This window comes from Hippopotamus amphibius, chromosome 16 (assembly GCF_030028045.1).
Source record: "Hippopotamus amphibius kiboko isolate mHipAmp2 chromosome 16, mHipAmp2.hap2, whole genome shotgun sequence".
Classification (NCBI taxonomy): domain Eukaryota; kingdom Metazoa; phylum Chordata; class Mammalia; order Artiodactyla; family Hippopotamidae; genus Hippopotamus; species Hippopotamus amphibius.
In genome coordinates, this window is record NC_080201.1 from 55,879,053 (window position 1) to 55,906,538 (window position 27,486).

General features: G+C 51.5%; 1 protein-coding gene across 1 annotated transcript; it reads right to left on the reverse strand.

Annotated features, from left to right (window-relative positions):
- NOVA2 (NOVA alternative splicing regulator 2) lies at window positions 1–26,888 on the reverse strand. The gene is made up of 4 exons (XM_057713675.1): window positions 26,741–26,888; window positions 17,287–17,430; window positions 11,955–12,121; window positions 1–2,699 (listed from the first exon to the last, which is right to left on the reverse strand). Exons 1-4 carry the CDS (start codon window positions 26,823–26,825, stop codon window positions 1,617–1,619), a joined length of 1,479 nt encoding a protein of 492 aa, XP_057569658.1. The 5' UTR covers window positions 26,826–26,888; the 3' UTR covers window positions 1–1,616.
- Window positions 26,889–27,486: the final 598 nt, after the last annotated feature.

The following is a 27,486-nucleotide window of genomic DNA, read 5'->3' on the forward strand; positions in this document are numbered from 1 at the left end:
CACTCTCAAACCCACTCTCAGGGCTGCCTGGCTTGGCAGACTCCACTGGAACATCCTAGATCCTCAGAGCCTATGGTGAGAGCACCAAAACATTCCGATCCATCAGATACCACCAAAGTACTCCAGCTCGCTGGAAACCACAAGCCAATCTAATGCATTAGACTACACAAAGCATTCCAGCTCAAGGGATCCTACCATGGCTCACTGAATTCTCCTGGGCCACCATGGCCTGACAGAGCCACCATACATTTGGCTCACCAGACTTAATGAAACAAAGCCACGCAGACACAAGCATGCACACAAAAGGCAGGGGTGGGAATGAGGGTCTTTAACAGTTTTCACCAGCTCCATCTCCCACCCCTCCCTACCAGGTGAGTTCAGACTTGTGTGTTCGGATGGAGATGACCCTGACAATAGTGGGTCTTTTTCCTTAGCATCCTCCAGATTCGATCCAAGTTCCACCCCCTATTCTCCTCCTAGGAAGACCCCCCAGGCCAAGACCCACCAAAGAGCAGTGTGGGTAGAGAAAGAGGATCAGTGACTGGCCATGGCCCGGCACAGGAAGTGCATGCTTCACCCGATGACATCACAGGAGATAACCTGGACACACCACAGGAAGTACATGCCCCCATGATATCGCGGAAGTAACCTTCAAGGAAGGCTCATTGAGACATCACAGGAAGTACCTGTCGCTCCTATCATCACAGGAAGTGACCTCTGGGGAACTACTTCCTGTGACATCATAGGGAGTGCCAGAAGCATCCCAGAAAGTACTTGACTCAGTGACAGCACAACAGGGACCTTCATACCCATGACTCTAGGAAAAGCCATAGGAGATGCCACAGGAAGTTGTTCCAGCCTCTTGCAAGAGTCTTGCCCACCGGACTGGCCCAATCCCAGAGCCGGCCTCATTCCCAGCAGCACCACACCCCTCCCCCCATACAACCTGACAACAAAAGAGTGAAAAGTCCCACCTAGGAGGGGCAACTCCAGTGGGGGGAGAGCAACTGAGAAAATCTGGGAACTCCGGGGTCCCTGCTCCAAATACCCCATTTCAGCTCAGACTCCTCTGCTACCTCTGCTCCCATCGGGTCCCTCAGATCCGGAGCTGAAAGCAGGAGAGGCGGGGTGTTGTCTGGGGAGGCCCCTCATTCTAGGTGACCCAGAGGCTCCCTCCCCTCCTCCCATATGGAAACAAAAGCTTATAAAGGAGGGAAAAATCCTTATCAAAGGAGGGGGAAAAAAAGGAGGGAAAGAAAGAGAAAATAACGCTTTGTTTTCTATTAAAATCAACAAAATGCAATATATACAGATATCACACAGACCTGGGCCCTGGGAGAGGAGGGTCAGGCCCAGTCAAGCGTAGGGAGGAAGGAAGAAGGGGGTCAGTTCAGGGCTGGGGAGGGAGCTTCTGGGCCCCATCCCCAGCCATCACTCAATCCTGCCTAAGACTACCAGAAAGGGGGGGGTGCAGTCAGGCCTACCCCAGCCCCATCCCAAGAGAAGCAGGACTATACCGAGCTGAGGTCAGGAGTCTGGGGGGAGGGAAGGAGGAGGAGGAGGAGGAGGAGGAGGAGGAGGGACAGGGAGCTGGGTGGGAGCACACACCACAGGCCTCATCCCACTTTCTGGGGGTTTGAGGCCCTCACTCCCTGCTCGTAGGTGACCCGCTGGCTGATGAGGTATTGAGCGGCTTGCGTGGCCGCGGGGCTGCCCGTGATGGTGACCCGCCGGTTCCGCGTGCCTGGCAGGAACTCTCCCTTCTTGGAGATCTGGATACGGGCACCTGTCAGCTCCTGGTACTCCACCAACGTCTTGCCCCCCTTGCCCAGGATGGCTCCCACCAGGTTCTCAGGCACCGCAATCTCCACCAGCTCCTTGGCACTCTCAGCTGCCAACTTCTCCGCTGTCAGGAAGCCCCCAGCCGCCCCCGCTGCGGCGGCAGCGGCCACCAGCGGGCCACCCCCTCCGCCCGCCCCGCCGCCCGCCCCGGCCCCGAGGTAGCCGTTGGCGGCCGCGGCCAAGGCGAAGGACCCCAGGGCTCCAGGTGGCGGGGGTGGAGGCGGGGCAGCCCCACCGGCCGGCCCGGCCCCTGCTTCACCGGTGTAGGATGCCAGGAGGTTGGCGGCGGCGGCGGCGGCAGGGTTGGCACCGGCGGCCACGGCGGCCAGGACCCCGGAGGCTGCGGCCGAGTTGAGGCCCAGGCCGAGGGAGTTGGTGTTGTAGCCGTAACTGGCCAGCGTGTTGAGCGCCGTGCTGATGGCCAGCAGGTCGGTGCCCGAGAAGGCAGGCAGCGCGGCCGGAAAGGCTCCCACGCCCGCCAACCCCGCCGGGCCCAGCAGGCCGGAGGCGGCAGCGGCCGAGGCGGCGGCGGCGGCGGGCAGCACGTCAGCGGGGCTGGCATACGGCGAGCCGGTGGGGTTGGAGTTGGCCACGGGGCCAGCCACGTTGGCGTAGCTGATGTTGAGGCAGCTGCTGCTCTGGGGATCTTCCTGTACCTTCTGCACGATGGCGCTCACGGCCTTGTGCACCTGCTCCGGTTCCCCGCTGACCGTCACCACGCGCTCCTGCAGGTTGATGCCCTCCGGCTTCTGGGACAGCTGCACCCAAGCACCCGACTGTTCCATCACGGCTTTTACTGTCGCACCCCCCTTGCCGATGATCAGGCCCGCCGTGCTGTTGGGGACGATCAGCTTGGCCTGCGTGGGGAGCCAGAGGGAGGGTCTTTAGGGGGGTAATTGGAGACTGGACTGCAACATTAGCCTAAGACTTGCTGTCTCAAGTCATTTCCCACCCCTGCGCTCAAGTGTCCAGAATCAGGCCCAGCGCGGCCCCTTGATATGCACCAATATGACCCTACTGGCTAGAAATACTGCCATATTTCCATATTCACTGGTTAAAAAAAAGGAGCTAGTACTCCAGCTGCCCTCAGTAGCCTCTCAGCCACCCTGTCCCATGACCTGGGAACCCCTGGGACCTCCTTTCCATCCAGCACCTAAAAGCTTAATGGCTGACCCACTGGGAGCCCTCCAGGACCGTGCTCCAAGCTTGCACGGGTGCCCATGTCCTTCTATATCACTGAGTACTCTGACTCCCAGCCCGAGAAAAGGCATCGTTAGTTTCACTTTACAGATGAGCCACTTGAGGCCTAAGAGGTGAAAGGACTTGCCCCAGGGTCACCCGGATAGTGGAGGAACTTAAGTCCAGCCTCATGGATTCCTGCTCTATTGTGCTTTCCACCCTATGACATGGTCACCTCGCTTAACCTCTTTTTTTTTTTTTTTGGCCGCATTGCACGGCTTGTGGGATCTTAGTTCCCCAACCAGGGATTGAACCCGGGCCCTCAGGAGTGAGAGCACGGAGTCCTAGCCACTGGACCGCCAAGGAATTTCCTCGCTCAACCTCTTTGTTGTTGTTATGGAATGAATTGTTGCCCTCCCCACCCCAATTCACATGTTGAAGTCCTAACCCCTAGTACTTCAGAGTATGATTGTATTTGGAGACAGTCTTTAAAGAGGCATTTAAGGTTAAGTGAGATCATTAGGGTGGGCCCTAATCCAATATGGTTGGTGTCCTTATAAGAAGAGGAGATTAGGACACAGACACACACAGGGGGAGGACCAGAAGACAGAAAGGGGGGGCTCTCCCTGGTGGCCTAGTGGTTAGGATTCTAGGCTTTTGCTGCCATGGCCCAGGTTCAATCCATGGTCAGGGAACTAAGATCCCTCAAGCTGTGCGGTGCAGCCAAAAAAAAAAAAAAAGGAAAAAAAAAAAAAGAGAGATAATGGCCATCTGTAAGCCAAGGATAGAGGTCTCAGAAGAAACCAACACTACCATCACCTTGAGCTCAGATTTCTAGCCTCCAGAATTGTGAGAAAATGAATTTCTGTTGTTTAAGCCACCTAGTTTGTGGTACTTTGTTATGTTGCCCTAGCAATGTAATACAGTTGTCTTATCTGTAAAATGATGATAACAAAAGCTTACATCAGAGAAGATGGAGAAAATTGGTCACTTACATATGATGGTCCCCCTTCTCAGTTGTAGAGCAGCCCATCCTTTGCAGCTACAAATCGAATCAATCTTAATTCCAGTGGAGATATTTCAAAACCAAATGTCTCCTCTCACACCTCCAGGAACATTTCTACACACAAATTCCTGCTTCTCAATCCTTCTCAGGTCCCCTCAGACCTGTGGATTCTACCCTCTGAAGCTCTCATCTCTGCCTCTCCTTTCCACCCCCAAGCCAGACCCCAGGGGTGTTTGGGAAACTGTGGGAGTGGTACTGGTTGTTGCAATGACCGGGGGCAGATGCAGGCATTCAGTGGGCAGGGCCAGGGATGCTTGCATGCCACAATGTGAGCGTCAGTTCCTCACAATGAAGAACTGTCCCAGGTCCTGTATGACTTTTGAATGTCCCCCTGGACATTCATGTTGGTGAAAAGTCTATAACGCTCCCAGCCAGAACTGAACCCCATGATGCATGTAAGTACCAAGTATTTTTTCTTTTGCATGGTTTTAAGATCTACTGAAATTTCCAGGAATGTAACTATGGGTAAATCAAAGGAAGACTGTACTTTATTTTGTTCTGAATTTTACTAAGAGTCATTTGTCATTTTAGAAAACCATGACATCATGCAAACTACTATATATAGAATGGATAAACAACAAGGTCCTACTGCAGAGCACAGGGAACTACATTCAATATCCTGTGATAAAGCATAATGGAAAAGAATATAAAAAAGAATGTATATATATGTATAACTGAATCACTTTGCTGTACAGCAGAAATTAACACAACCTTGCAAATCAACTATATTCAATTAAAGAAAAGAAAGCCATGACATCAGTAGTAACGCCACCTGTATCACTGAAGTCTCCAATACTACGCTCTGTCTCACTCGAGCCACATTAGGTGTGAGCAGCTATTTCATTGTTTCTTCTACTGAGCATTTACATTTTAAAATTCATCTTATTTTATAACAAATCACCTTCATCTCCCCTTTATTTAAAAGTCTTATGGGATATAGAAAATGTATATCCGTACAATGGAATATTATTTGGCCATTAGTTTAAATGAATGGAGGACTGATGCACGCTATAACATGGATGAGCCTTGAAAACATTACGCTGCGTGAACGAAGCCAGGCACAAAAGACCACGTATTGTATAACTCCATTTATATGAATGTTCCAAATAGGCAAATCTATAGAGACAAAGTAGATGAGTGGTGGCTTAGGGCTGGGGTGGGGAGAGCCGGGAGGACTGAGGGGTGATAGCTAAGGGGATCAAGATTTCCTTTTGAGGAAATGAAATGTTCTCAGATTGACTGTGGTGATGGATGCCCAACTTTGAATATAATAAAGCCATTGAGCTGCACATTTTAAATGGGTCAAACATGTTTATGTGAATTATATCTCAATGAGATTGTTAAAAATCTTATATAGATGTAGATGTTTTTTATTTATACAAATAGACACATTATATATGTAATTTCAGAGAATAAAGTGTGCGTAGGAAAATATTTGGAGGATGAAGGGGACACTGGGTCCCTTCAAACAAGCAAACACGGCTTAGAACCGCTGCTCTACATGCTCTGCTCCCTGTGGATCTCTCTGATTTCCTTCTTCCCTCCCTCTTGCTGTCTCCACGGCAGACACACCAGACTCCGTGCTCTTCCTCCAAACGGCCAAGCTCTGCCCAGACTCAGGGCCTTTGCACCTGATGTTCCCTCACCTGGATGCTTTTCCCCAGAAAAGACAGCTCGCCCCTCTCTTCATTCATTGCACAAATGCACCTCCCCAGAAAGGCCTTCCCTGACCAGCTGATTATCAAAGCTTGTCTGTGTTTATTTTATGTCTCCAGCACTGATACCTCCAGACTCACAACTGCTAACCTCATATCTCTAGTGTGATGCTGAGTGGACACCTCAAGCTTAAAATCCAAAATGGAGCTCCTCATCTTCCTCCTCAAATGTGTTTCTGCCATGGTGTTCCTCATTTCAGCACATGGAAAACGCATCCTTCCACTACTCAGTCCCAACCCTTAGGAGTCCTTTCTTTTCTTTACACACACATCCAATCAGCAATGCCTGTTGGCTCTACCTTCAAAAATATATCCTAGGGACTTCCCTGGTAGTCCAGTGGCTAAGACTCTGTGCTCCCAATGCAGGGGGCCCGGCTTCAATCCCTGGTCAGGGAACTAGATCCCACATGCCACAACTAAAAGATCTTGCAGGCTACAACTAAAGATCCTGCATGCCTCAACTAAGACCCAGCACAGCCAAATTAAAAAAAAAAGTGTGTATATATATATATATCTATATATATATCTTTAATCTCTTTTAATCTAGCATGGTCTAGAATATACACTAGATTAAAAGAGATTAAAGAGGTATAACAACCAAACACAATGCGTGAACACTGACCGAATCTTTAATAAAAAATACTCTAGAGATATAAAAGATATTTTGAGGCAATCTTAATATTGACTTTTTATTAAATATTATGAATTCAGTGTTAATTTTTATAGCTGCGATAATAGTAATATAATAATACAGGAGACTGTCCTTATTCTTGGGAGATACACACTGAAGTATTTAGGGGTGAAGAGTCATGAGAGCTACAACTTCTTTTCAAATAGATTAACAAACAACAAACAAAAAACCAGTGTGTGTGTGTACAGATAAAATAAATGTTAACAACTGGTGAATCTAAGTGCAGTGTATAAGGAGTTCATTGCACTGTTCTTTAAACATTTTCCAAATAAAAAGTTAAGAGAAAAAAGGCCTCAATATTTCCTTTCCTTTTTCTCTTTTTCTTCATAGTGCTTTTCACTCTCTGACATCCTATACATTGTATTTTGCTTATTTTCTGGTTCCCCAGGGAAGAATTTAAGATCCACAGGGGTAGAGATTTTTGTCTGTATTGTTTACTGCTCGGTTCTCAGTGCCTAGAGGAACTCCTGGCACATACACAGACAAGGGTGGGTGAATGAATGGGTGGATGAATGAATGGATGACATGCCCAAAGGACCAAGCAGGAATGGGACTGGGTGGAGACAGCCAGGTGCCATCTCACCTGGTGGTGGTGGTGGTGGTGTGTGTGCATTTAAGTAGCCAAATTCAGCCTGATATGATTTTTATAAATTGACTGGCAACTCTGACTTGTAAAATGTGAAGCATCCCGGTTTTTAAATATTGGCCACCACTTCAAAATGTCCAAGAGCCACTGTGTAGTAGCCAGACCACCAGTTTGCAATCTGCTGCACACAAATCCCTGAAAAGCTGCCTTGGACTCTGGGAGACATCTGCTCAGGTTCAAATCCTGGCTCCACCACAGATGCTGGGCAAGAGACTAATCTCTTTGAAACTCAGTTTTCTCATCTATAAAATGGGGATATTCATACCTCCTCCACAGGATGACTGTGAGGTCTAATAAGAGATCATGCATGAAATGACGAGCTTGAGATTCAAGCATGGCCACAATTAGCCAGGACCGAGTATGGCTGCCCTTCAGATGACACACAGTGCCCGCTGCTGCCAGGCTACACCAGGCTACCTCCCCTCAGTTACATTTCTGCTTGGTCCCCATGGGCATGTCATCATCCATTCATTCAAACAAGCAACATTTGCTGAGCACCTGCTATGTGCCAAGCATTGGGTACCATGGGAGCAGGCAATTCATCGGGGCCCATGGTAGGTATGCATGAGATGTCTGTTGTCATCGTTATGCCCACGGGCGGACTTGGATTTAAGTCCTACATCTGCGGTACAGCCACTTTGGAAAACAGTCTGGCAGTTCTTCAAAAAGTTAAACGTGGATTTATGACCCAGAAATTTATGACCCAGAAATTTCACCCTACCTAGGTATATACCCAAGAGAACTGAAAACATACATCCACACATATGTTCATCAGCAGCATTATTCATAACAGCTAAAGAGCAGAAGCACCCCAAATTTCTAACAACTGATGAATAGACAAACAAAATGTGGTACAGCTATACAATGAAATAGTATTTGGCCATAGAAAGGAATAAAGGTTTGGGGCTTCCCTGGTGGCGCAGTGGTTAAGAATCTGCCTGCCAATGCAGGGGACACAGGTTCGAGCCCTGGTCCAGGAAGATCCCACATGTCGCGGAGCGACTAAGCCCCTGCACCACAACTACTGAGCCTGAGCCTAGAGCCTGCGAGCCACAACTACTGAAGCCCGCGCGCCTAGAGCCCGTGCTCCACAACAGGAGAAGTCACCGCAAGGAGAAGCCCGTGCACCGCAATTATGAGTAGCCCCCGCTCACTGCAACTAGAGAAAGTCGTGTGCAGCAACATAGAGCTGATGCAGCCAATAAATAAATTAATTAATTAATAAAAAAAAGGAATGAAGTTTTGATATATGTTACGGTATGGATGAATCTTTTTAAAATATTTATTTATTTATGCATTTGGTTGTGTTGGGTCTTAGTTGCAGCAGGTGGCCTCCTTAGTTGTGGCATGTGGGATCTAATTCCCCTCCAGGGATCGAACCCTGGCCCCCTGCATTGAGAGCTTGGAGTCTTATCCACTGCGCCACCAGGGAAGTCCCGGGATGAATCTTTTTCCTTTAATTTTTTTTTCTTTTGGCGTTGCCTCGTGTGCGGGGATCTTAGTTCCCCAACCAGGGACTGAACTCACGCTCTCGGCAGTGAAAGCGTGCCGTCCTAACAATTGGGCCGCCAGGGCATTCTCAGTATGGATGAATCTTGAAGACATCATGCTAGGGGAAAGAAGCCAGATCAAAATGCCACAGAAATATCATTCAGTTTGTATAAACTACTCAGAATAGGCAAATTCATGGCACGAAAAGATTCATCGTGGGAAGGGGCTGGGGCAGAGGCACTAGAGGAATGAGAAATGACTGTTAATGGGTACGGGGCTCTTTTCGGGTGGTGAAATATTTTTGGACTTGATAGTGGTGATGCACAACTTTGTGAATATACTGAAACCACTGAATTATATAGTTTAAAATAGTGAACTTTAGAGTATGTGGATTATATCTCAATACAGCTGTTATTGTAAAGAAATCACTGGAAAAAAAGAACTCTGACAAGTCAAGGGCATAGAACAGAAGACTGTACAAAACCAAGCGTAAGCGTAAAGAGGCATTTAGTATGTGATACAGCATTTCAGAGCAATGAGGGGGAAGGATGGAACCTTTTCATGCAAAGAACTGTGTTTGCCAAGAAATGGTGAAAGCAAATGCCTTCACCTCTCTGTGCTTCCGTTTCCTCATCTCTGACGTCAACACAACCACAGCTACTCTATACAATCACTGGGAATATTCAATGACTAAAGTGATGCCCTAGTGCCTGGCACATGGGAAGCCCTCAGAAAACAGTAGCTGTCTTCATGATAGGCCCAGATTGCAAGACCACAGCATCTTAGATTTGCAGATGCAGTTCTATAGAATCCTGGATGTTAGAACAGTAAAATGTTAGAATAATATATGTCTAGAATCTTGGAATTACAGAGTTATAGAATTGTAGGCATCTTGGAGCCAGGAAGACCTCAGAGACCATCTGCCTCAGAGGTTTGCAAGTCTGGAGATTTAAAAATAATAGTAACAACAACAACAATAATAGCAGCAGCTGCTAACAGGGCTTACCACATGCCAGGCACTTTTCTAAATCCTTTCATATAGTAACTTACTTAATCTTAGCAACAACCCTACAAGGTAGGTACTATTATCACATTTTGTAGCTTGGGAAATGGAGGCACAGAGAGGCTAAGTAACTTGCTTAAGGTCACACAGATATTGACCAGTATAGCTAAGATCTGATCCCAGGCCAGAGTGCACGTTCAGATTCCTAGGCATTCTCCTCAGAAATTCTAATTCAGTGACTCCAGGCTGGGACTCAAGAATCTGTGTTTTAAGCTACCCAGATGATTCGGATACCAGCCAGGGCTGAGAACCAGAGGGGGCAAACTGGTGGTGCTCAGGCCATATCCTGCCCACAGCCACACAGTGTTTTAAAGACTGAGCCAACCTTGAAAAATCAGTTGATTTCAAATATTTTTAACTTCATTTTAAAAATGAGGAAGATGTGCTAACACCCTGTCCCCATTCCCAAAGGGCAAGAATTAAGTGGAGCTGAAGAGCAGCTGCCCTCTTCAGAGATGGCGTGATATCTTTATGTCGAGTCCACAGTCCTCAATCCTTTATGCACCCTTTCTGAATCCTGGAGGCATTTCAATTTATAATCCCTGGCTTGGCCCAGCTTCCCCACTGTAAAGAAAGGGAAACTGAGGCATACAGAAGGGAAGAAGACACAGAGCAACACAGCAAGTCCAAGGCACAAAAGGAATAGACCTGTCTCCTGATTCAAAAATCCCATAATAACGGCAACAGAGAGCATTTTTGGAGAATTTTCTACGCATTAGGCATACATGCTAAGTGCTTTTCAAACATGAATGAACACTAACCACTACCCTTAAGTAGGTACCACAATAAATCTCATTTTACATGGGGAAATCAAGTCACCTGCTCAAGGTCACACAGGTAAGAAGTCATCAGAGTAAAATGCAATTCAGCATCTGATTCCAGAGCCTGAGCCTTCAGCCATTATCTCTCTCATTCTTTGGAGCCCCCAAGTAGTAAGGCAGAGGAAAAAAGCCCTGGTTCTGTAACCTTTCGACTCCACCCTTTCAGAGTTCCTGTGGCTTAGGGCGTGGAGGAGCAGGCTCAGGCGCAATAGTGTTGACCCCATTTTCCCTGCAACATGTACAAACTCTTGATGAACCCTGAGCCCCTAGTGGCCACGACCAAGGCGGACGGAAGAGGCAATATCCTCGCCTCCCTGTAAACCGTGGGTAAGCTGTGGCCTGCTGGTGGAAAGGGATTTGGGAGAGGCCTGGCAGGGCGCGAAGAGAGGAGCTGCTTCAGCACCAAGGACAGCGGCCGCGCTCCAAGCCCCAACTCCGCAGTCTCTGGGGGGAACGCTCCGCTCCGAAGCGTTCTTACAGGGCTTTCTGCCCACCGTATCCCCACGATCTCGGAGAAACTCACACCCGTGGTCTCCCCCACCTCGGCGCAACAAGAATTCCCGGGAATTGCAGCTTCCTTTTACCGAGGCCCCCTCTCTCGTCTCTGCTTCTAGGCAGAACGTTAAGGAACCCTCACAAGCGGCCTGTCCACCTGCCCGGGGCTTTTTTCCCCTTTGCATCTTGTGTACGTGTCTACGGGAGCAGAGCAGGGGAGAGAAAACGGGGAGACTCCTGCAGCCAACCCCGGGCTCCCTTCCTCCTCCGCCCTCTACGCCATCAGAACCGCGGGGCCAGGGGCTTTGCAGCTAGCGGGTGTTCACGGCGGTCTTGGCAACCGGAAAGGCCCAGGAAGCGATAGGTCTGCTCCTTGCCACGCCCCTACGCCACGGCTTCCGGGTAACTGAGGCAACAGAGAGGTTCTGCCCTCCTCCTTCTATCTCTCCTTGAGAGGCCTGTGTAGGAGAGGGGCCCGCCCCCTCTCTCCCTAACGAAACACCTTTTCCCCCAAATGGTGGCTACTCCTGCTCAGTAATTAACGGAGAGAGGGAGTACCGGAAACTTTTCTGCCTATGGATGGGGTGTCGCCGTGGTTACTTCTGGTGACAACAGGAAGTGGGAAGCAGGTGGTTTTGAGAGACAATGGGATGAGGAGGAGGAGGGAAGAGGACCTGGAGAGTCCTAGGGAGGAAGGGATAAGTAAGGGGCGCTGGGTCAGATTCTCCCAGACCTTCACTCTCTTTCTGAATCAAATCACGCTAAGAGGTCTGGAGTCCTGAGGCTGACTCTAAAAATAATAGTAACCACTATCATGTATTCGATTGATAAATGTTCTATAACCATTATCCCATTGAACCCCTATTACAATCCACTGACGTGGAAAGAGTGTTTTCTCTCAAACCCCACCAGCTTTACCGAAACCCAGCCTCTGCCCGTGCTAACCTGCTTGGCTCTGTCAGGATTCATTGTGGTTTGGGGTTGAAGAATGTTGACCACCTCAGGCTTGGTCATTGCTTGTGGGATTTCTCGGACCTTCTCGGCAATAAAGCTGTGCACAGCATTCAAGGCCTCTGCTGTGCCCTGTACCAGGCATACTCGCTCTGTGGTTCCTGTTGAACAAGGAAGAGAGGAGGCACACTCATCAGACAGGAAGCAGGGCATTCCTGAGAGATAAACTCCATTTAATGGAAAGAGAAGGTCCAGAGTGGTCCTGACTGGCCCAGGTCACGTGGTAAGCTTGGGCAAGCTGGCATGGGCTCCCAGACCATGATGGGTAGCTGGGAGAGTGAGTGGAATCCTGTTTTATTATCTGCACTTCCTCTCCCTCCCTTAAAACAACCCGGGGGGATGGAAGAATGATGCTTAAGTGCTTTGCTATGCCCACAGCAGCCCTGGGCAAGGGAGACAGGACTCAGCTGCCTCTTCCCAGTCCTTGCTGGCTCTTGGTTGCTTTGGCAACCATTCACTCACCCCCCCCCCCCTTCTAGAAGCCGAGAGCTCAGGCCTGCAACGGTTGCCACAGTAACTGGAACCCCCTTATCGGTGTGGCTGGCCGGGTCCTCAGCCCACCCCCAGGGGGACGAGGGACGAGGCCTCGTTGCCGTGGCAACCCCTGAAAGCCTGCAGCGACGGCCTCTGGGCTTTTGGAGAGGATGGGGAAGGGCTGGGGGATGGGGGAGACAGCAGAGAGGCCTGAGTGCCTGCCTGGACCCACCAGATGGAGGGCTGAGGGGTGGGGGAGGGCAAGGGTGTGGAGAGGGGAGAGCGGAGTGGGTCAAAGGCAACTCGTGGAAGAGTGGAGTCAGGGGTATGGAGAAAGGAGGGTGGGGTGGGTGCCTCTGCTGGTGATTCTCCAGATATTGGCTGCGGTTCTGACCTGGGCATCTTTACTGTGTGTGTGTGTGTGTGTGTGTGTGTGTGTATGTATTGGGGGCGGGCAGCAGTAGAAAAGATGGTAATTCTGGGTGATATTGGAATATACGTGTATGGGAGAGAGACTCTGGGTGACACTGGCCAGTGTGAGTACATCTGTGAGACCGTTTAGGTGACTGGTATGTGTGTGCATGTGTATACTTGTGCAGGACTGGCTCAGTTATCTTGTGTGTGTGTGTGTGTGTGTGTGTGTGCGTAAAAGAAAGAGCAGGAGAGACCAAGGTATAAACAGACTGCAAGACACAGTGATTCCAATAAAGACGTTTGTGTGTACTCTTGTGCGGCGGGGAAAGACTTTGGGTGTCGCTGTGATGTTCAAGCTTATGTACAGTATTTGTGAGACTGAGCTGGGTGTGCCCGAGGGTTTGAGAGTAAGAAACAAAGAATCCCTGGAAGTGGCTTGAGGCTGTACAATGAATGTATAGCACTTTGAGACTGTATGACAGTATGTGTGTGTGTGTGTGTGCACGCGTGTGTGTGTAAGGGAAAGAGATATTCAGACACCTCTAGCTGTTCAAAAGACTACCTGGATGAGTGGTGTGTGCAAGGCACATGTGTGTGTAAGGGTGCAAGTATAGGTAACAGGCAAGACTCTGTGACTGATGTGTGTGAACATGAGGAAGAGCAAGAGACCGACAGGCAGACCCAGGTGTCAGTATGTAAGACTGTTTGGAGGACTGAGGTATTTGTGTGTGTGTCTGAGTGTCTGAATTACAGCCAGACAAAGAAGACTCCACCAAGACTGGCTGGGGTGAAGCTGTGAGTGCCTGGCTGATTTGGGCATATCAGGGATGCGGGGTATGTGTGTGTTTCTCCCTGGGTGGAACCCTGTTTGTGGGACTAGTTAGCTCCCTGAGTCTGTAAGAGATCCTGAGTGTGTACCAGGCTCCGTGTGCCTGCATGTCTGGGACATTTGGGGATAAGTGTCGGATGTCCTGGGGGCATTCCAGTGCGGCATGCTGGCATTACCACCCGGACCCCTTGCCTGGCCAGCTCTCGGCCTGGCATGCTCATCTTGCCATGTGTCTGGGTGTCCCTGTCTTGGGTCACTGGTGTAGTTGACATCCCCCATCTCCTGTGGGCTGCTGTTCCTCACTCTTAACTCCCCTCCACCCCAGAACAATGGCTTGGTCTCAGCCAAGCGTGAGTCAGCGCGCAGGCTGCCTCCGTCTGGGCGTAAATAGGAAAGGGTGTGGGTCAGGGTGGGAACTGGGGGGTGGGGTGGCCCCAGGGAGAGCCTGACTGAAGTGGCCGGGCTCTCCATCTCTGTGAGGCTCCCTTCCAGCTCAGGGAGTCTGTGATCTCACAGAGTTGTAGTTCTTAACCAGGGTCCACGGGGGCTTTAGGGGACTCAGTTAAACCCTGAAAGAATAGCTAATAATAACAGCTGGTGCTTATATAACACCGATCACCAGGCATCATTCTAAGCACTTTGTATATATTTGTTCCCTTTAATATATGAGGCAGGCAATATTATTCTTCTTGATTTACTGCTAAGAACACTAAGGCACAGAGGTCTGGGATTTGTCCAGTTTCACTCAGCCAGTAGGGAAAGATCAGGGTTTTGAACCCAGGTGTCTGGCTTCAGAGTCCGAGCTTTTAACCACTGAGCCACGCTGTGCTAAATTTGGGATGGGTGGAGTGTGTGTGTGTGTGTGTGTGTTGGGGAGAGGCACACGATGATTGCAATTTTGCTTTTGTATTTTTGATGGTGAAAAAGAATATGTATGAATTTATTAAGTAGTCACTTAAGGTTTTGCACTTGGCTGCAAAGATGTTATAAATCAATAAAAAAAAAATTTTTTTTTAAGTGTGAGTGTCTGTTTTTCTTCTGGGGCTAGGGTCCAGGGCTTTAGGAAGCTGCTCAAAATCAGAAGGAGTTTTAGAATCATTAGAATGTCTGGTGACCTACACAGAAGATTGTGTGGCTTTGGGCAGGTACCTGCCTCCTTCTGGGTCTAAGTTTCTCCATGTATGACCTGGAAGGATTGAATCTGGGGCTTGGGGTTTCCTATACCAAGGACAGGACACCCTTTGTGTGTTCTGCCCCTCCCTTTGAGTTAAGGGCCAGGTAGGTTTTTGTTTCATGGAGTAGACACATTAAGTGCAGTGTGTGTGTGTGTGAATCAACTAGGCCCAGAGGACTGTTTCAATTTCTCCATTGTCATTTTTCACCTGTCCTCTCACATACCACACTGAACAAAGTAACCCCCACCCCCAGCCTTTGAACATGCTCTTTCATCTCCCTGGAGCATCCTTCACTGCTCTTTATCTAGCTCACTCTTATTATTCTGGCCTCCTCCAGGAATCCCTTCCTTATCTCCTCAGGCTGGGTCGGGTGCCCTCTCTGGGCTCCCTCCATCCTCTGGGCTTCCCTGTCCCAGCCCTGACCACTCTAGGTCATCGCTGGGATTTGGTTTCTCTCCCTTATTGGAATGTGACATCCGGGTGGGCTAGGCTGGGGTGTCTCCGTCACTGCTGTGTCCCCATCTTGGTCCGGCACGGGGCATAGAGAAGATACCCAGAGAATATATGTTGAATGAATGAATGAAAGGTATCCGCCAGGAGCAGAGGAACATGTGCTCGAGCAGTAGCATCTCCATTTCTTATGTTCCTGTGGGTCCTGGGAAGTCTTAGGGACAGGACCAGGATGCAGGGGGCTGTGTCCTGCCTCTCTGAGCCAAGAGCCAGCGCATGCTGTATGATCTGGACGTTCCAGTTCGGGGGTGGGGAGCAGGGCTGGCTGCACATCCAGGGGCTGGGGAGAGGCGCTGCCTCACGTTGCTTGTTTGAACGGTGTTTGGCCCAGGAGAGAGCCAATGACTGTCCCATCCTTTGGGGTTCCCAGCTGCCTGGCCAGTGGGGTGTGTCACTGAGTTGGGAGGGAATGACGTGTGTTATGTCACAGAATGTGATCCAGGGGCAAGGAACCAAGCGTCCTTGGATGCATGTCCCAAGCAGAGGTCTCATCCGTATCTTGTGGGCTGGAGGGGTGAGGGGAAACTGGGCCAGGCAGGAAGAGAAAAGGGGGTTGTGCCAGGTTCCCTGGACTGTTCTCTAAACCTCTTGCCAAAGCTGCTTAGTGAGATGGGAGGTGGGGGTGGGGGTGGGGGTGGCTGGATGGAGGAGAGAGAGAGAGAAAGAGAGACACACAGAGAGAGAATATGAATTTGTCCTGACCCTGGGCTCCAGCTCTGGTGTTTGACCTAAAAAATCCAAGGGGATTAAGGATGAACTGGAACCAGCGCTGGACCAAAGATGCAATGCAGGGGGCCTTCTCTGGATTGCTAGATGTCAAAGCTCAGGCAGTAGTCTGGGGGTGCAGATATGAAGAGGTGAGAGATATTGAGGGGGATTAGACAGAGTGGAGAGGCCTGGAAAAATTTATGATTGGAGAAAGGGAGATAGAGTTGGAGGAGAGGCAGTAAAGGTGCTGATTTTGGAGAGAGGGGATGAAAAAAAAAAAACCCACAAGGAACCTGGGACTTAGGAGAAAAAGAGAAACGTAAAGGGAGAGAAGGGTGAGGAGGGGCAGAAAGGAATAAGGGGCGACCCTGGCAAAGAATGACCCCATTGAGGGGCGCTCCTAAATACTGGTCAAATGGGTGACCAAAGAGAGAGAGCGCGCAGAGCAAGAGAAAGAAAAATGTGGGAATAAGAGCGGTGGGGGAAAAGGGAAAGATGGGAAGAGAGATGGGAAGACAGAAGGGAAGGGAAGGGGGGGGAAGGAGAGGGAAAAGCAGAGGCAGACAGACGGGCTGGGAGGCTAAAGGAACAGAGATGGGGATGTCCAAATGGAACCAGAGAAACGGAGGAGAGAGCAGGGCAGGAGGAGACCAGAGAGAAGCCGATGGGAACGGAGACGAAGGGAACAAGAGATGGGAAAGTCAGAAACATAAAGAATGACACACACAGAAAAGCACTGCGACTCAGACTGGGGCGAGGTGGGGTGACAGAGAAATCCAAAGGGAAAGAATGAGGGTCTGTGTGACACGGATGGCTGGCCCCCCCCAAGCCCTGAGGAACACCCCAACACCTGCCTCCTTTGCCTCTCCCCCCCAGCTCCTCCAACTGACCCAAAGGGGCAGGTGTGTGGGAAGGGGCACATCTGCCAGCACATCATGCAAATGAGCTCATGAATATGCAGCAGCCCCATTGTCTTGCCCTGCCCCCACCCCCATCTGCTCAGGCCTGGCCCCTGGGGCCGAGGGCAGCTCTGTCCCCTTAGGGGGAGGGGAGGCCCCCTACCACTCTCACTGCCCCTAGGGCGGCCCCTCCCCCCTTGGAGGGCCCAGGTGGGAGGGATGGGAGGCTGGAGGAAGAGGGCCAGGCTGGGGCTCACCCGGATAGAAGTCTTTGGACTTGGAGAGCTTGATGGTGGCTCCCGTCTCCTTCTGCAGCTGCACGATGGTTTGTCCACCCTTGCCAATGATGGAGCCCGCCGCGTAGCTGGGGATCAGCACCTTCAGGAAGTATTCGCCTTCCTCTGCAGGGGCACACAGCGGGGAGGGGAATCAGGGGAGGGGGTCTTCACCTTTGGACAGCACCTCCAGGGAGGCACTGGCGTGGGCTGGGCTAGGAAACTACTGGGATCACAGTAACAGAGGAGCAATGACCAAGAGAAGAGCAGTAGGAAAATACTACATGTCATGATCTTCATTCACTCACTCATTCATTCACTCCACAAATAATTCCTGAGCACCTGCTACGTGCTTGGCACCGTTCTAGTGAAACAGCCACGAAGAAAACAGACAAAGCTCCCTGATTTCGCAAATAAGGCAAATAAGGCCAAAGGAGTTTTGGTGATTCAGCCAAGAGCTCACGCAGTTACATTTTTCTAGAGTGGGGAGACAGACAGTATGTTTGCGTTGTCAGATGGTGGTTAAGTACTAAGAGAACAAAAAGAGGCAGGAAAGAGGAAGGGGAAGTGTAGGTGCTGCACTGTCAGATCCGGTGACCAGGAAAGCCCTCGCCAAGAACATGGCATTCTTTGTTGATCAAACACTTCTATACAACCGAATACTTTACAAATACGAGTTCTTTTCATTTTCACACTGATGCTATGAGGGAGGTACTTTAAAAAAACAAACAAACCCATTCTACAAATAAGTAAACAAAGATGAAGAAATGGCTCCCATTCACATAGCAAATGGGTGGCAGGGCTGAGACTTGAACCCCACCTGGCTGCAGAGCCCATGCCCTGAACCATTATGATATACTGTTTCCAGCTTATGGAGGAGGGAGTGGAACCATGTGGCTACATGGAGGAAGAGCAAGTGCAAAGGCCCTGGGGTGGGGAGGTGGGCAGTGTCATTGTGGCTGAGAGAGGAGGACAGCTGGAGGAAATGAGGGCTGAGAGGGTTGGAGACAGTGGTGGGGTGTTCAGGCTTGTGGACCAAGGTGGTTTTTACTCCAAGTGAGACAGGAGCTACGGGAAGGCTCTGAGCACAGGAGGGATGTGATCTGTCTTAGGTTTTAAGAAGATTCCTCTGATGCCCATAAGAGGAGCAGACTGTGACAAGCACAGGCAGAAGAGCCCAGTGAGGAGGTAACTGCAATGGTCCAGGCAGGAGGTGAAGGTGGTCTGACTGGTGGAAGCAGCGATGGGGAAGGCGAGAGGAGGGCTGCACTCTGAAGAGGTTCTAACACTCACTGCGGACCCAGTGCTCTGCCGAGTGCTTTGCCAGCTTGATCTCACCCATTCCTCACAACCTCCCAGTGAGGCAGGTAGCTAGAATGAGCTTCATTTTCCCATAAGGGGAAACTGAGGCACCGAAGTGCACAGAGAAGTGAACGTACCGGCCCAAGGGCACCAGGACGGTTGCTGGGTTGATTCAAATGCAATTTTGATTCATTCTTGGCCCTCCTAAGTTTGATACTCTCCCCTGCCGGAAGCTAAAGACCGGTGTGCTCCCGGACAGACTCAGAGACCTAGAGGTGGCAAAGTGGCACCAAGGACCCTTTATGGGGCTTTGGTCATTCTTTGTTATGGACCAATTTTCTTGGTCACGTGTAAAGCACTTTGTTAATGCAGTCTCAAGGCAAGTGCATTAACCTCGCCCACCTTCTAACCAAACTGTTGCCTCCCAGGGTAGAAATTCAGGAATCTTCTGAGTCTAAGTCCCTTTGTGATTTGGCCCCACCCACCTTTCCAGCCTTATCTGCCTCCAGGCACACTGGACACACTTTCGTTTTTGTTCCTCAAATTTCCCTTCTCCCTCCCACCTCAGGGCCTTTGCACATTCTCTTTGCCTGGAATTGCCCTCCCCCAGTGAATTCCTCTTGTCCTTCAGGTCTCCCCTCAAATGTCTCTTCTTCTTGGAAGGCTTCCTGGAACCCTGAGGAAGCCTGGAAGCCTGAGGAGGGGCTGGATGCCTCTGTGCCATGCCTTTAGAATGATGTACCACAGAAGTCCAGTGTGGCCCATAGCACTGAAGCTCGCCCTTGTGTCCAGGGACTCATGCAGCGCCCAGCACATAGTAAGTGTGCAGGAAACACTGGGAAAAGGAAGGGATGAGCCAGGCCATTTTGCTTGTAAAGTTTAAGGTCTCAGACCATCATCCCCCAGTGGTTTTTCAACTTTTTCTTTTAAGCAAAGGAAACCTATTTTCAATATTTCCCGTGAAACTCCAACATCCAGAGCAGATAAGAGAAACTGCTTTGTTAAAAGTGGGGGCAGGACAGGACTTCCCTAGTGGTCCAGTGGTTAAGACTCTGCATGTGCTTCCACTGCCAAGGGTGCGGGTTCAATCCCTGTTCAATCCCTGGTCGGGGAAACTAAGATCCCGCATGCCACATGGTGCAGCCAAAAAGAAAAAAGTGGGGGCAGGGAGGGGGGACTGGGAGCCCTGCCCAACTCCACCTGGTCCCTTAAGATCGAAGGTTCTGGATTCCCTGATGTGTGAAGATGGAGGTATGGGGGTGAGGGGCTGGATGTGGCTTTGCAGGCCTGGGGAGGGGGTCCAGAATTATGGGGTTTCCTTTAGCCCAAGGCAATCCTCTTAAACTTGCCTAATCAGACCATTAAGCCTATTAGGTAATTAGTCCCCCAGGGTGCCCTTCCATCAATCATCCTGACCCCCTCCACGAAATTACTTTCTTCCCTGGGCTCAGAGAGGTGGCCCCTGACTGCCCCGCCCCTCAGCCTGACACAGAGATGGGGGCCAGTTCTCCATCTTTGGAAGGTTCAGAAAGACGGAAGTGTGTTCTCACTAGAACTCCTCCCTCTTTCCTTCTATGATTTCATTCCCTATCTTTTCTCCAGCCAGGGCCACTTCCCCAGCTTCCCTCTTGAAGACAGAAGGTATTCATTTGCTCCAAAAAAAAAACCAAGGACGTTCCCCACTCCCCTCCTTCATACTTCCTCGGGTTTTGTCTGAGAATCTCCAACTGAAATGGCAGGAACAGCCCTTTTGGCACTGATGGGTTGTGTGGCCTTGGGTGAGTCACCTCACCTCTGTGGGCCTCCGTTTTCTCATCTGTAAAATGGGGACAGGATAGTGCGACCTCCTGGGGTTATTGTCATTAATGAAATGCTAAACCGTAAAGTACTTAGGAGGGTCTCAGGCACATAGACCACTTGAGAAATGCGAGATGTCACCATCATTATTAGTAGTACCATGAACACAGATGAAGTTCTTATCAGTGTCTGGCACATGGTAAGTGCTCTATCAATGGGGCAATGAGCCTCTAAGGTTTGGGGTTTTGTTAGGACATAAGAGGAGGAGAGACCCTACTTCCTTCATCACCTGTCCCCAGGCTTCTCCCTGCTTTTTGGAGGAGGAATGTCTTCTCACGATAGAAACAAGGCTCTGCTTCCACTCACCCTCCCAGCATCTCTCTCACTCTTTTCCTGAACTTGGCCCCTGTCGCACTCTCTGTATTATTATTTCCTTGCTTCTTCTCTCCCTCTTTCCTCTCTCCCTCCAACAAATCCTTCCTGAGCATCCGCTACGTGCCAGGCCTTGAAGATCCTAGGGACATAGGAGGGAACAAGACAGACCATCCATGCCAGTTACGTCCACTCTCTCTTAAAATGTAAATGCATCTACTTAAAGAGGACATTTTAAAAAACTGAGCTATTCATAGTGAGGTGGATGGACCTCGAGTCTGTCATACAGAGTGAAGCAAGCCAGAAAGAGGAAAACAAATACCGTATGCTAACACATATATATGGAATCTAGAAAAATGGTACTGATGAACCCAGCGATAGGGCAAGAATAAAGATGCAGATGTAGAGAACGGACTTGAGGACGCTGGGGGGAGGGGAAGCTGGGACGTAGTGAGAGAGTAGCATTGACATATACACACTACCAAACGTAAAATAGATGGCTAGTGGGAAGCTACTACAGAGCACAGGGAGATCAGCTTGATGCTTTGTGAAGACCTAAAGGGGTGAGACAGGGAGGTTGGGAGGGAGGCTCAAGAGGGATGGGATATGGGGATATATGTACACATGTGGCTGATTCACTTTGTTGTACAGCAGAAAGTGACAAAATACCGTAAAGCAATTATACTCCAATAAAGATATAAAGAAAAAATCACTGCTAATAGTCCAAGTTTGAAGGGCTGGTTCTATTTTTCCCTCCCAAAGCACATTAATATAAACCAAAAATGATCCCCCAAAAGAAGTCTGTCCGTGGACCCCCTTAAACCACCTTGTGGGTGCTTGGTGGTCCCTACATCAGACTAGTGGAAGTCTGGAGGCCCCTCCTCGGAGGCCAGGGTCCTACAGAGAGTAACCAGCTGAGACCTCCCACCTTAGAAGCTCTGAACCCTAAGTCCAGGAATCCCCACAGCAGCCCACACTCTGCTCTGGTCTTCTTCAGAATCTTCTGCATGTCCCACCGTGGGAAGCCTACCTCCTCCAGGAAGAAGCCAGGCCTCTATCTGCCAGCCTGCCTTGTAGCAAAGGCCAGACACGTGACCTCAGCTGAACCCGGAGCCCCCAGCCCTCACACATCCCACCCTGTTTGAATAACCAAGGCTCTGCCTGTGAAAAACATCTTCTTTCTACCGAAGCAAAATCTAGATACCAGAACTTTCCATCCCACCCCCCCCTTCGCCCCCCTCAGCTTTTCCTTTGGAGTCCAGGCAGCTCCCTCTACACAGGACAGTGAATGAAGATGCTCACTTCAGCTCTCCTGGTTCCCCTCTGCTGCAATTTCAATATTCCCACCTTGGGATTGGGCTGTCTTTATGCCTTCTAGTCATTCTGAGTCTCTGGTCTCCCCCTCCCTTTTGTGCCCACCCTCCTCAGGAACGCTTACAAAGCCTTCCAAAAAGTAGCCAATACTCTCCCACCTCCGTAAGCAATGTTGACCTACCCAGGAGATTTGGAGTGCTATGGGAAGAGGGGCGTTTGTTACCGAGAGTTGACCCTGAAAGGTGACTTGGACCTGGGAGAGGGGGCAGAATTGGATGTGGCAGAGTTTTTGCTTTTGGTGACAGTATATTTGGGGGAGAACCAAAGTTGGGGTGCTTTACTCATGGTACCTGCTCCTGTCTGGGGGTCGGGGGTGGAAGCGTCAGTGTGTTCTGTGGGGGTATGAGGAGGCTGGAGTGGGATGTTGATATTGTTGTTGGGAGCGTGTGAGGATACTGTTGGTGGAAGACAAGATGGCGGGGGTGTGGTTGGGAGTGGGACCACTGAGAAGGGGTGGGATGTCGGGTGGGTGATGTCTTCCTGTGAATGATGGGCTTGCCCGTCCCTGTGAGAAATGTAATACGACTGAGACGTGCTTCTGAAGGATGAGATGCTGAGGGGCGTGATGTTGTCTTTGAGTTGTGACACTGTCTCCGAGTGAGAGAGAGGTGGATGGGGTATGTTTTCCTTGAGGCAAATCACCACTGGATAGTGAATCAGGACTGTGACATTCTCCATAGTAATAATAACAACAATAATAATAATCATAGCTATTGTTTATTGAGCGCTTACTATCTGCCAGGCCTGACACTGAGTGCTTCACGTACACAATCGCACTGAACCCACACAACAGCCTGGAGAGGTAGAGGTGGATCTTACGGTTCCCATTTTCCAGATGAGGAGACTGAGGTTCAGAGCAGTGAAAGAACTCGCCTGAGGGTCCCACACCAAGCACGTGACAGTGATGAGATGAACCCTGGAAGCTCTCACTCTAGGGCTTCTAACCTTGGTGATACTGTCTTTGCGTTAAAGATCGAAGATCTCGGGAACAAGGCCTGGCTGGTGTAAGCTCTGTTTGGGGAGTGAGGTGTGCGTGCGTGTGTATGTGGCAGAGAGTTGCTGTTTCTGTATATATGGGGGTGACAGAGGTGGGAATACAGTCAGGAGTATGGGGGCCATTTTAGTGGCACCTTAAGAGTTATCACCTGTGGAAACTTCCCGGCGGTCCAGTGGTTAGGACTCGGCGCTTTCACTGCCAGAGCCTGGGTTCTATCCCTGGTTAGGGAACTAAGATCCCACAAGCCACACGGCGTGGCCAAAAAAAAGAGAAAGAGTTATCATCTGTACTCAAGGGAGACACTCTTTGTTACTGTGCCACCAGACTGGGATTATTTGTTTCTCCAATGAGTTCCCAACTGTAGTTTCCATCCAACCTCTTCATCCAAGCCCTTCTGTCCTTAGCGCCTCATCTCCCTCCCAGTGGTGTCCGCCTGCCAGTCACAGAGCCCAGAAGCCAGTTTTACCAGCCACCATCTCCTCTACCATCCCCTGGCCTGGCACCATGGGCAGAAGTTCAGTCGGCCTGGGCTGCTACAACTTGCTGTGACACCCTAGACAGTCCCTTACCCTTCTAAGCCTCAGTTTCCTTGCCTGAAAATGGGGTTCACTATGGTGTCTACCCATCCAATGGAGCCAGCCTCCTGAATTCAAATCCCAGCTCTGTCTCTTATTAGCTGACTGACCTTGGGCAAGTTAATTAACCTCTCTGTGCCTCAGTGTGTCACCTGTAAGGTGGGTAACATAATCGGACTGTAAGGATTATTAAATGATTGGTCCATGCCAAGCATCTTCCCTGATACTGTTGGTGCACTGTGACACCATAAATGTCAGCCAGTTATAATTTATTATTATTATTTACAGTTATTATTATTCTTATCATCACATCATAGAGTGTTGAGAGAATTAGGTGAAATATTGCATGCGAGGCATTAAGCAATAATGTCCGTAGCTACTATCATCGTTCTGGTTATTGTTATTTCCCCATTTGGCAGATGGTGATACTGAGGCTCAGAAAAGGCGTGAGGTGGACCCAGCATCCCACAGACATGAAAGTATTATTGGAAGGAGCCGTCAATTTTGAGATGGAAGTCCTGGACGCTTGCCCACCTCTGCCCCTGAGTGTTTCTGCAAATGGAGGACTCTCCTTTCGTATCTCCGGGCCTCCGTCTCCCCCCTGGTCAACAGAGGGGGGAGGTGGAAGAGTCTGGAGGATAGGGTCCCTAAAGGCTCACCCTAGTTTCCCCTCTGCTGAAGGAGGCAGGATGCACAGTGGCTGAGCACATGAGCTCAGGAGCCGGGCAGCTCGGGGGTGGAGAGATCCCAGCTCCCTGACTTATGAGCTGTGTGACTTCGGGCAAGTGCCTTCATTTCGCTGAGCTTCAGTTTTCCTCATCTGAAAAAGCAGCTCAAATCATCTGCCCCGCAGGGTTGTGCTGGGAAATTAACCCACGTCTCAGAGCCTGACTCGTAGTAGGTGCCAAACACTTGGACCTGACCATCCTCGGCAGCATCACACTGGTAGCTGCTCTGCTCTGAGCGCTCAGATTTTGAACATCTCAGCCCCTTTAACGGAAGGATGAGACCTCCTCCCCGCCCGCCAGCAGGGGTAGGGCTGGACCTCCAGGCTGGGCTCAGGGACCGCCTGAGTCCCCGACCCTCTCCAGGACTGGGAATGGCAGTGAGGCAGGAAGGAGGCAAGGAAGTGGCGGGGACACATTCATGTGTGTGCTGGGGGTGGGGGAGCAGGAAGAAGGACAGGAAACTCCCTCCCACCCCTCCCCCCACTTCCCTTTCCTCCAGTTTCGGCTGGACACCCTCAGAGGCAGCCAGGGGTTCCCCGATTCCTATCCCACCTGGACAGGGGTGGCAGGGGGCTGGGATGAGAGGAAGAGATTCGGCTCATGGCTCGTGTTCATCCGAGGCGAGGAGGTGAGAGGTCCCCACCCCACCCACTACAATGTCTGGTGGAGTGGGACGAGTGCGCTCTGCCCGAGGCCATCCCTTTCCCATCCGGAGGAAAAGGCCAGAGGAAGCGGAGATTTTGGACAAGGTGACCGCCCGGAGGGGCTTTTCTGCTCTGGGGTCTCCCTCCTTCCAGGGAGTTAATAGGCTGGGCTCTGAGTTCCCTGACAAACCCAACCTCACGGACAGACATACACCTAGAGTTCCCAGCTTGGCTTTTATTCTCTGGTACGTCTGCACACACACACAGTGAGGGTCCCTCTTGTCTTACACACACACCCCTTCTGTGTTGTCAAACATTCAGCCATCTCTCTCTCTCTCTCACACACACACACACACACACTCCCTTGTCATACATACACAGAATCATCCCCACACCAACCATTTCACACACAGCCCCTTGTTACACATATACACAAACTTGGGTGTCCCACACACCCTCCCTTTTTACACCCCTTGGGTGTCACATGCACACATTCCTGCTCCCTGTCACATGGGCCCCCGTCCTTCCCTTGTTACACACCCTGGTGAATTTCCCCACAGAGCCCCAGCCTCTCCCCCATCATACACCCACCTTCGCTTGCTGCACACACCCCTCTGATGTCACTGTTGCACACCTCCGTGTGTCACACCCAGCCACAGCCTCTCTGGAGTCACACCCACACTCTTTGCTTGTCATATACCCTCACCAGCTTCTCCTGGTCCCACCCCACCCGGGATACGCCTGTGTCTCACACACTGAACTGCCTTCCTCTCATCCACACAGGCTCTCATGGCTCACACCCAGAGCCGGCCTATTCCACAGCCCACACACACCCCCTTGCATGTCACACACCCTCTCACTCATGTGTCACACTCTGCCACGGGGTGACATGCACACACTCGTCACACATATCCCTACAAGGGTCTCAAACATGGAGCCCAGCCCCTCTCATCTCTACACACACACACACACACACACACACACCCTCCTTCCTGTCATATCCACGATCCCTAATGTCACACATCCAGGCCTTACAGGGCTCACACGCACACACGAACATACACACACACCTGTCCCAGCCACACATTCTCTCACTGAGCTTTACACACCCACCCTTTCCTCCATGTCACCCAACACACCCACCCAGTTTGTCCCCACGCACAATCCCGCCTGTGGCGCACACATGCCTCCCTCCGGGACAACCCTTGCTCAGGACATCCCCGGGAGGGAGGCTGGGAAGCTCCGGGTCCACCACAGGCCTCCTCAGCTCCTTCCCCTCCCCCCACCGGGACACGCCAGCCCGGGGACACCCCTGCCCCGAAAGGGTCACATCACACACCCCTCAAGGACACACAGACACCCGCTCGGAGGGACCCACGCCCCCCATCCTCTGCGCGCCCCCAAGGACACTTACCACCCCCGCCCCCCAAACCCCTCTGAACGCAGACAAAGCTCCCAGCCACCGGCCGCGGCGAGAGGGGGAAGGGGTCCGGTTCCCTCTTCCACTCCCCTCTCCGTTCCCCAGTCTAGAGAGGGGCGCCCTTCCCCTCCCCAGAGCCCTTGCACCTGCCATTTGGGGGGGAGGAGGATGGAGAAAGGCGAGGCCCCCTGCCCGCTCCCCCACACCGAGCCGCAGCCCTTTCTCACCTCCCGTGTTGCTGCGCTTGGTGCAGACCACCTCGGGGGGCGTTTCGAGGGGCCTCTTGCGGGAATCCGGGGCCTCGGGCTCCATGGGGGGGGCCTGGGGCGGCGGCTGCTGCTGCTGCGGCGGCTGCGGCGGCGGCGGCGGCGGCTGCTGTGGCGGCGGCGACGGCTGCTGGGGAGGCTGGGGTTGCGGCGGCGGCGGCGGCGGGGGCGGCGGCGGCTGCGGGGCCGCGGAGGCCGTGAAGAGGCCGTGCACCGCGCCGGCGGCCATCATCCTCATGGTGGGGGGGGGGGGGCGGGGGACGGGGGAGAGGGAGGGGGAGGGAAGGGGATATAGGAGGGGGAGGGGGCGGTGGCGGAGGGATGGGGGAGGGGGAACCCCCGGAGAGGGAAGGAGGGAGGGAGCTGGTTCTGGGGGGCTGACAGAGCCCGGAGAGCGGATGTGAGCGGGACGGGAGGGAAAAGGGGGTCCCGGATAGGACCCAGAGAGAACTGAGGGGTGGGGTCTCTCTCAAGATTACGGAGGCCCGGGACTGGCCGCTCCACCGGGGGAGACGGGACCCCCTTCTTTGCTCTCGGGGAAGGAGGGCCGAGCCCCCCAGACCCTGCCCGGGGCGGGGGGCCGGAGGAACGGGGCCGGAGGTGGGAGGCGGAGGCGGCCGCTAGTGGGGACCCGGGGGGCGGCGAGCGCGGGCGGTAGCAGCGGCTGGGCTGGCGGTGGCTGCTGGCCCGAGCATCTTCTTCCCGGA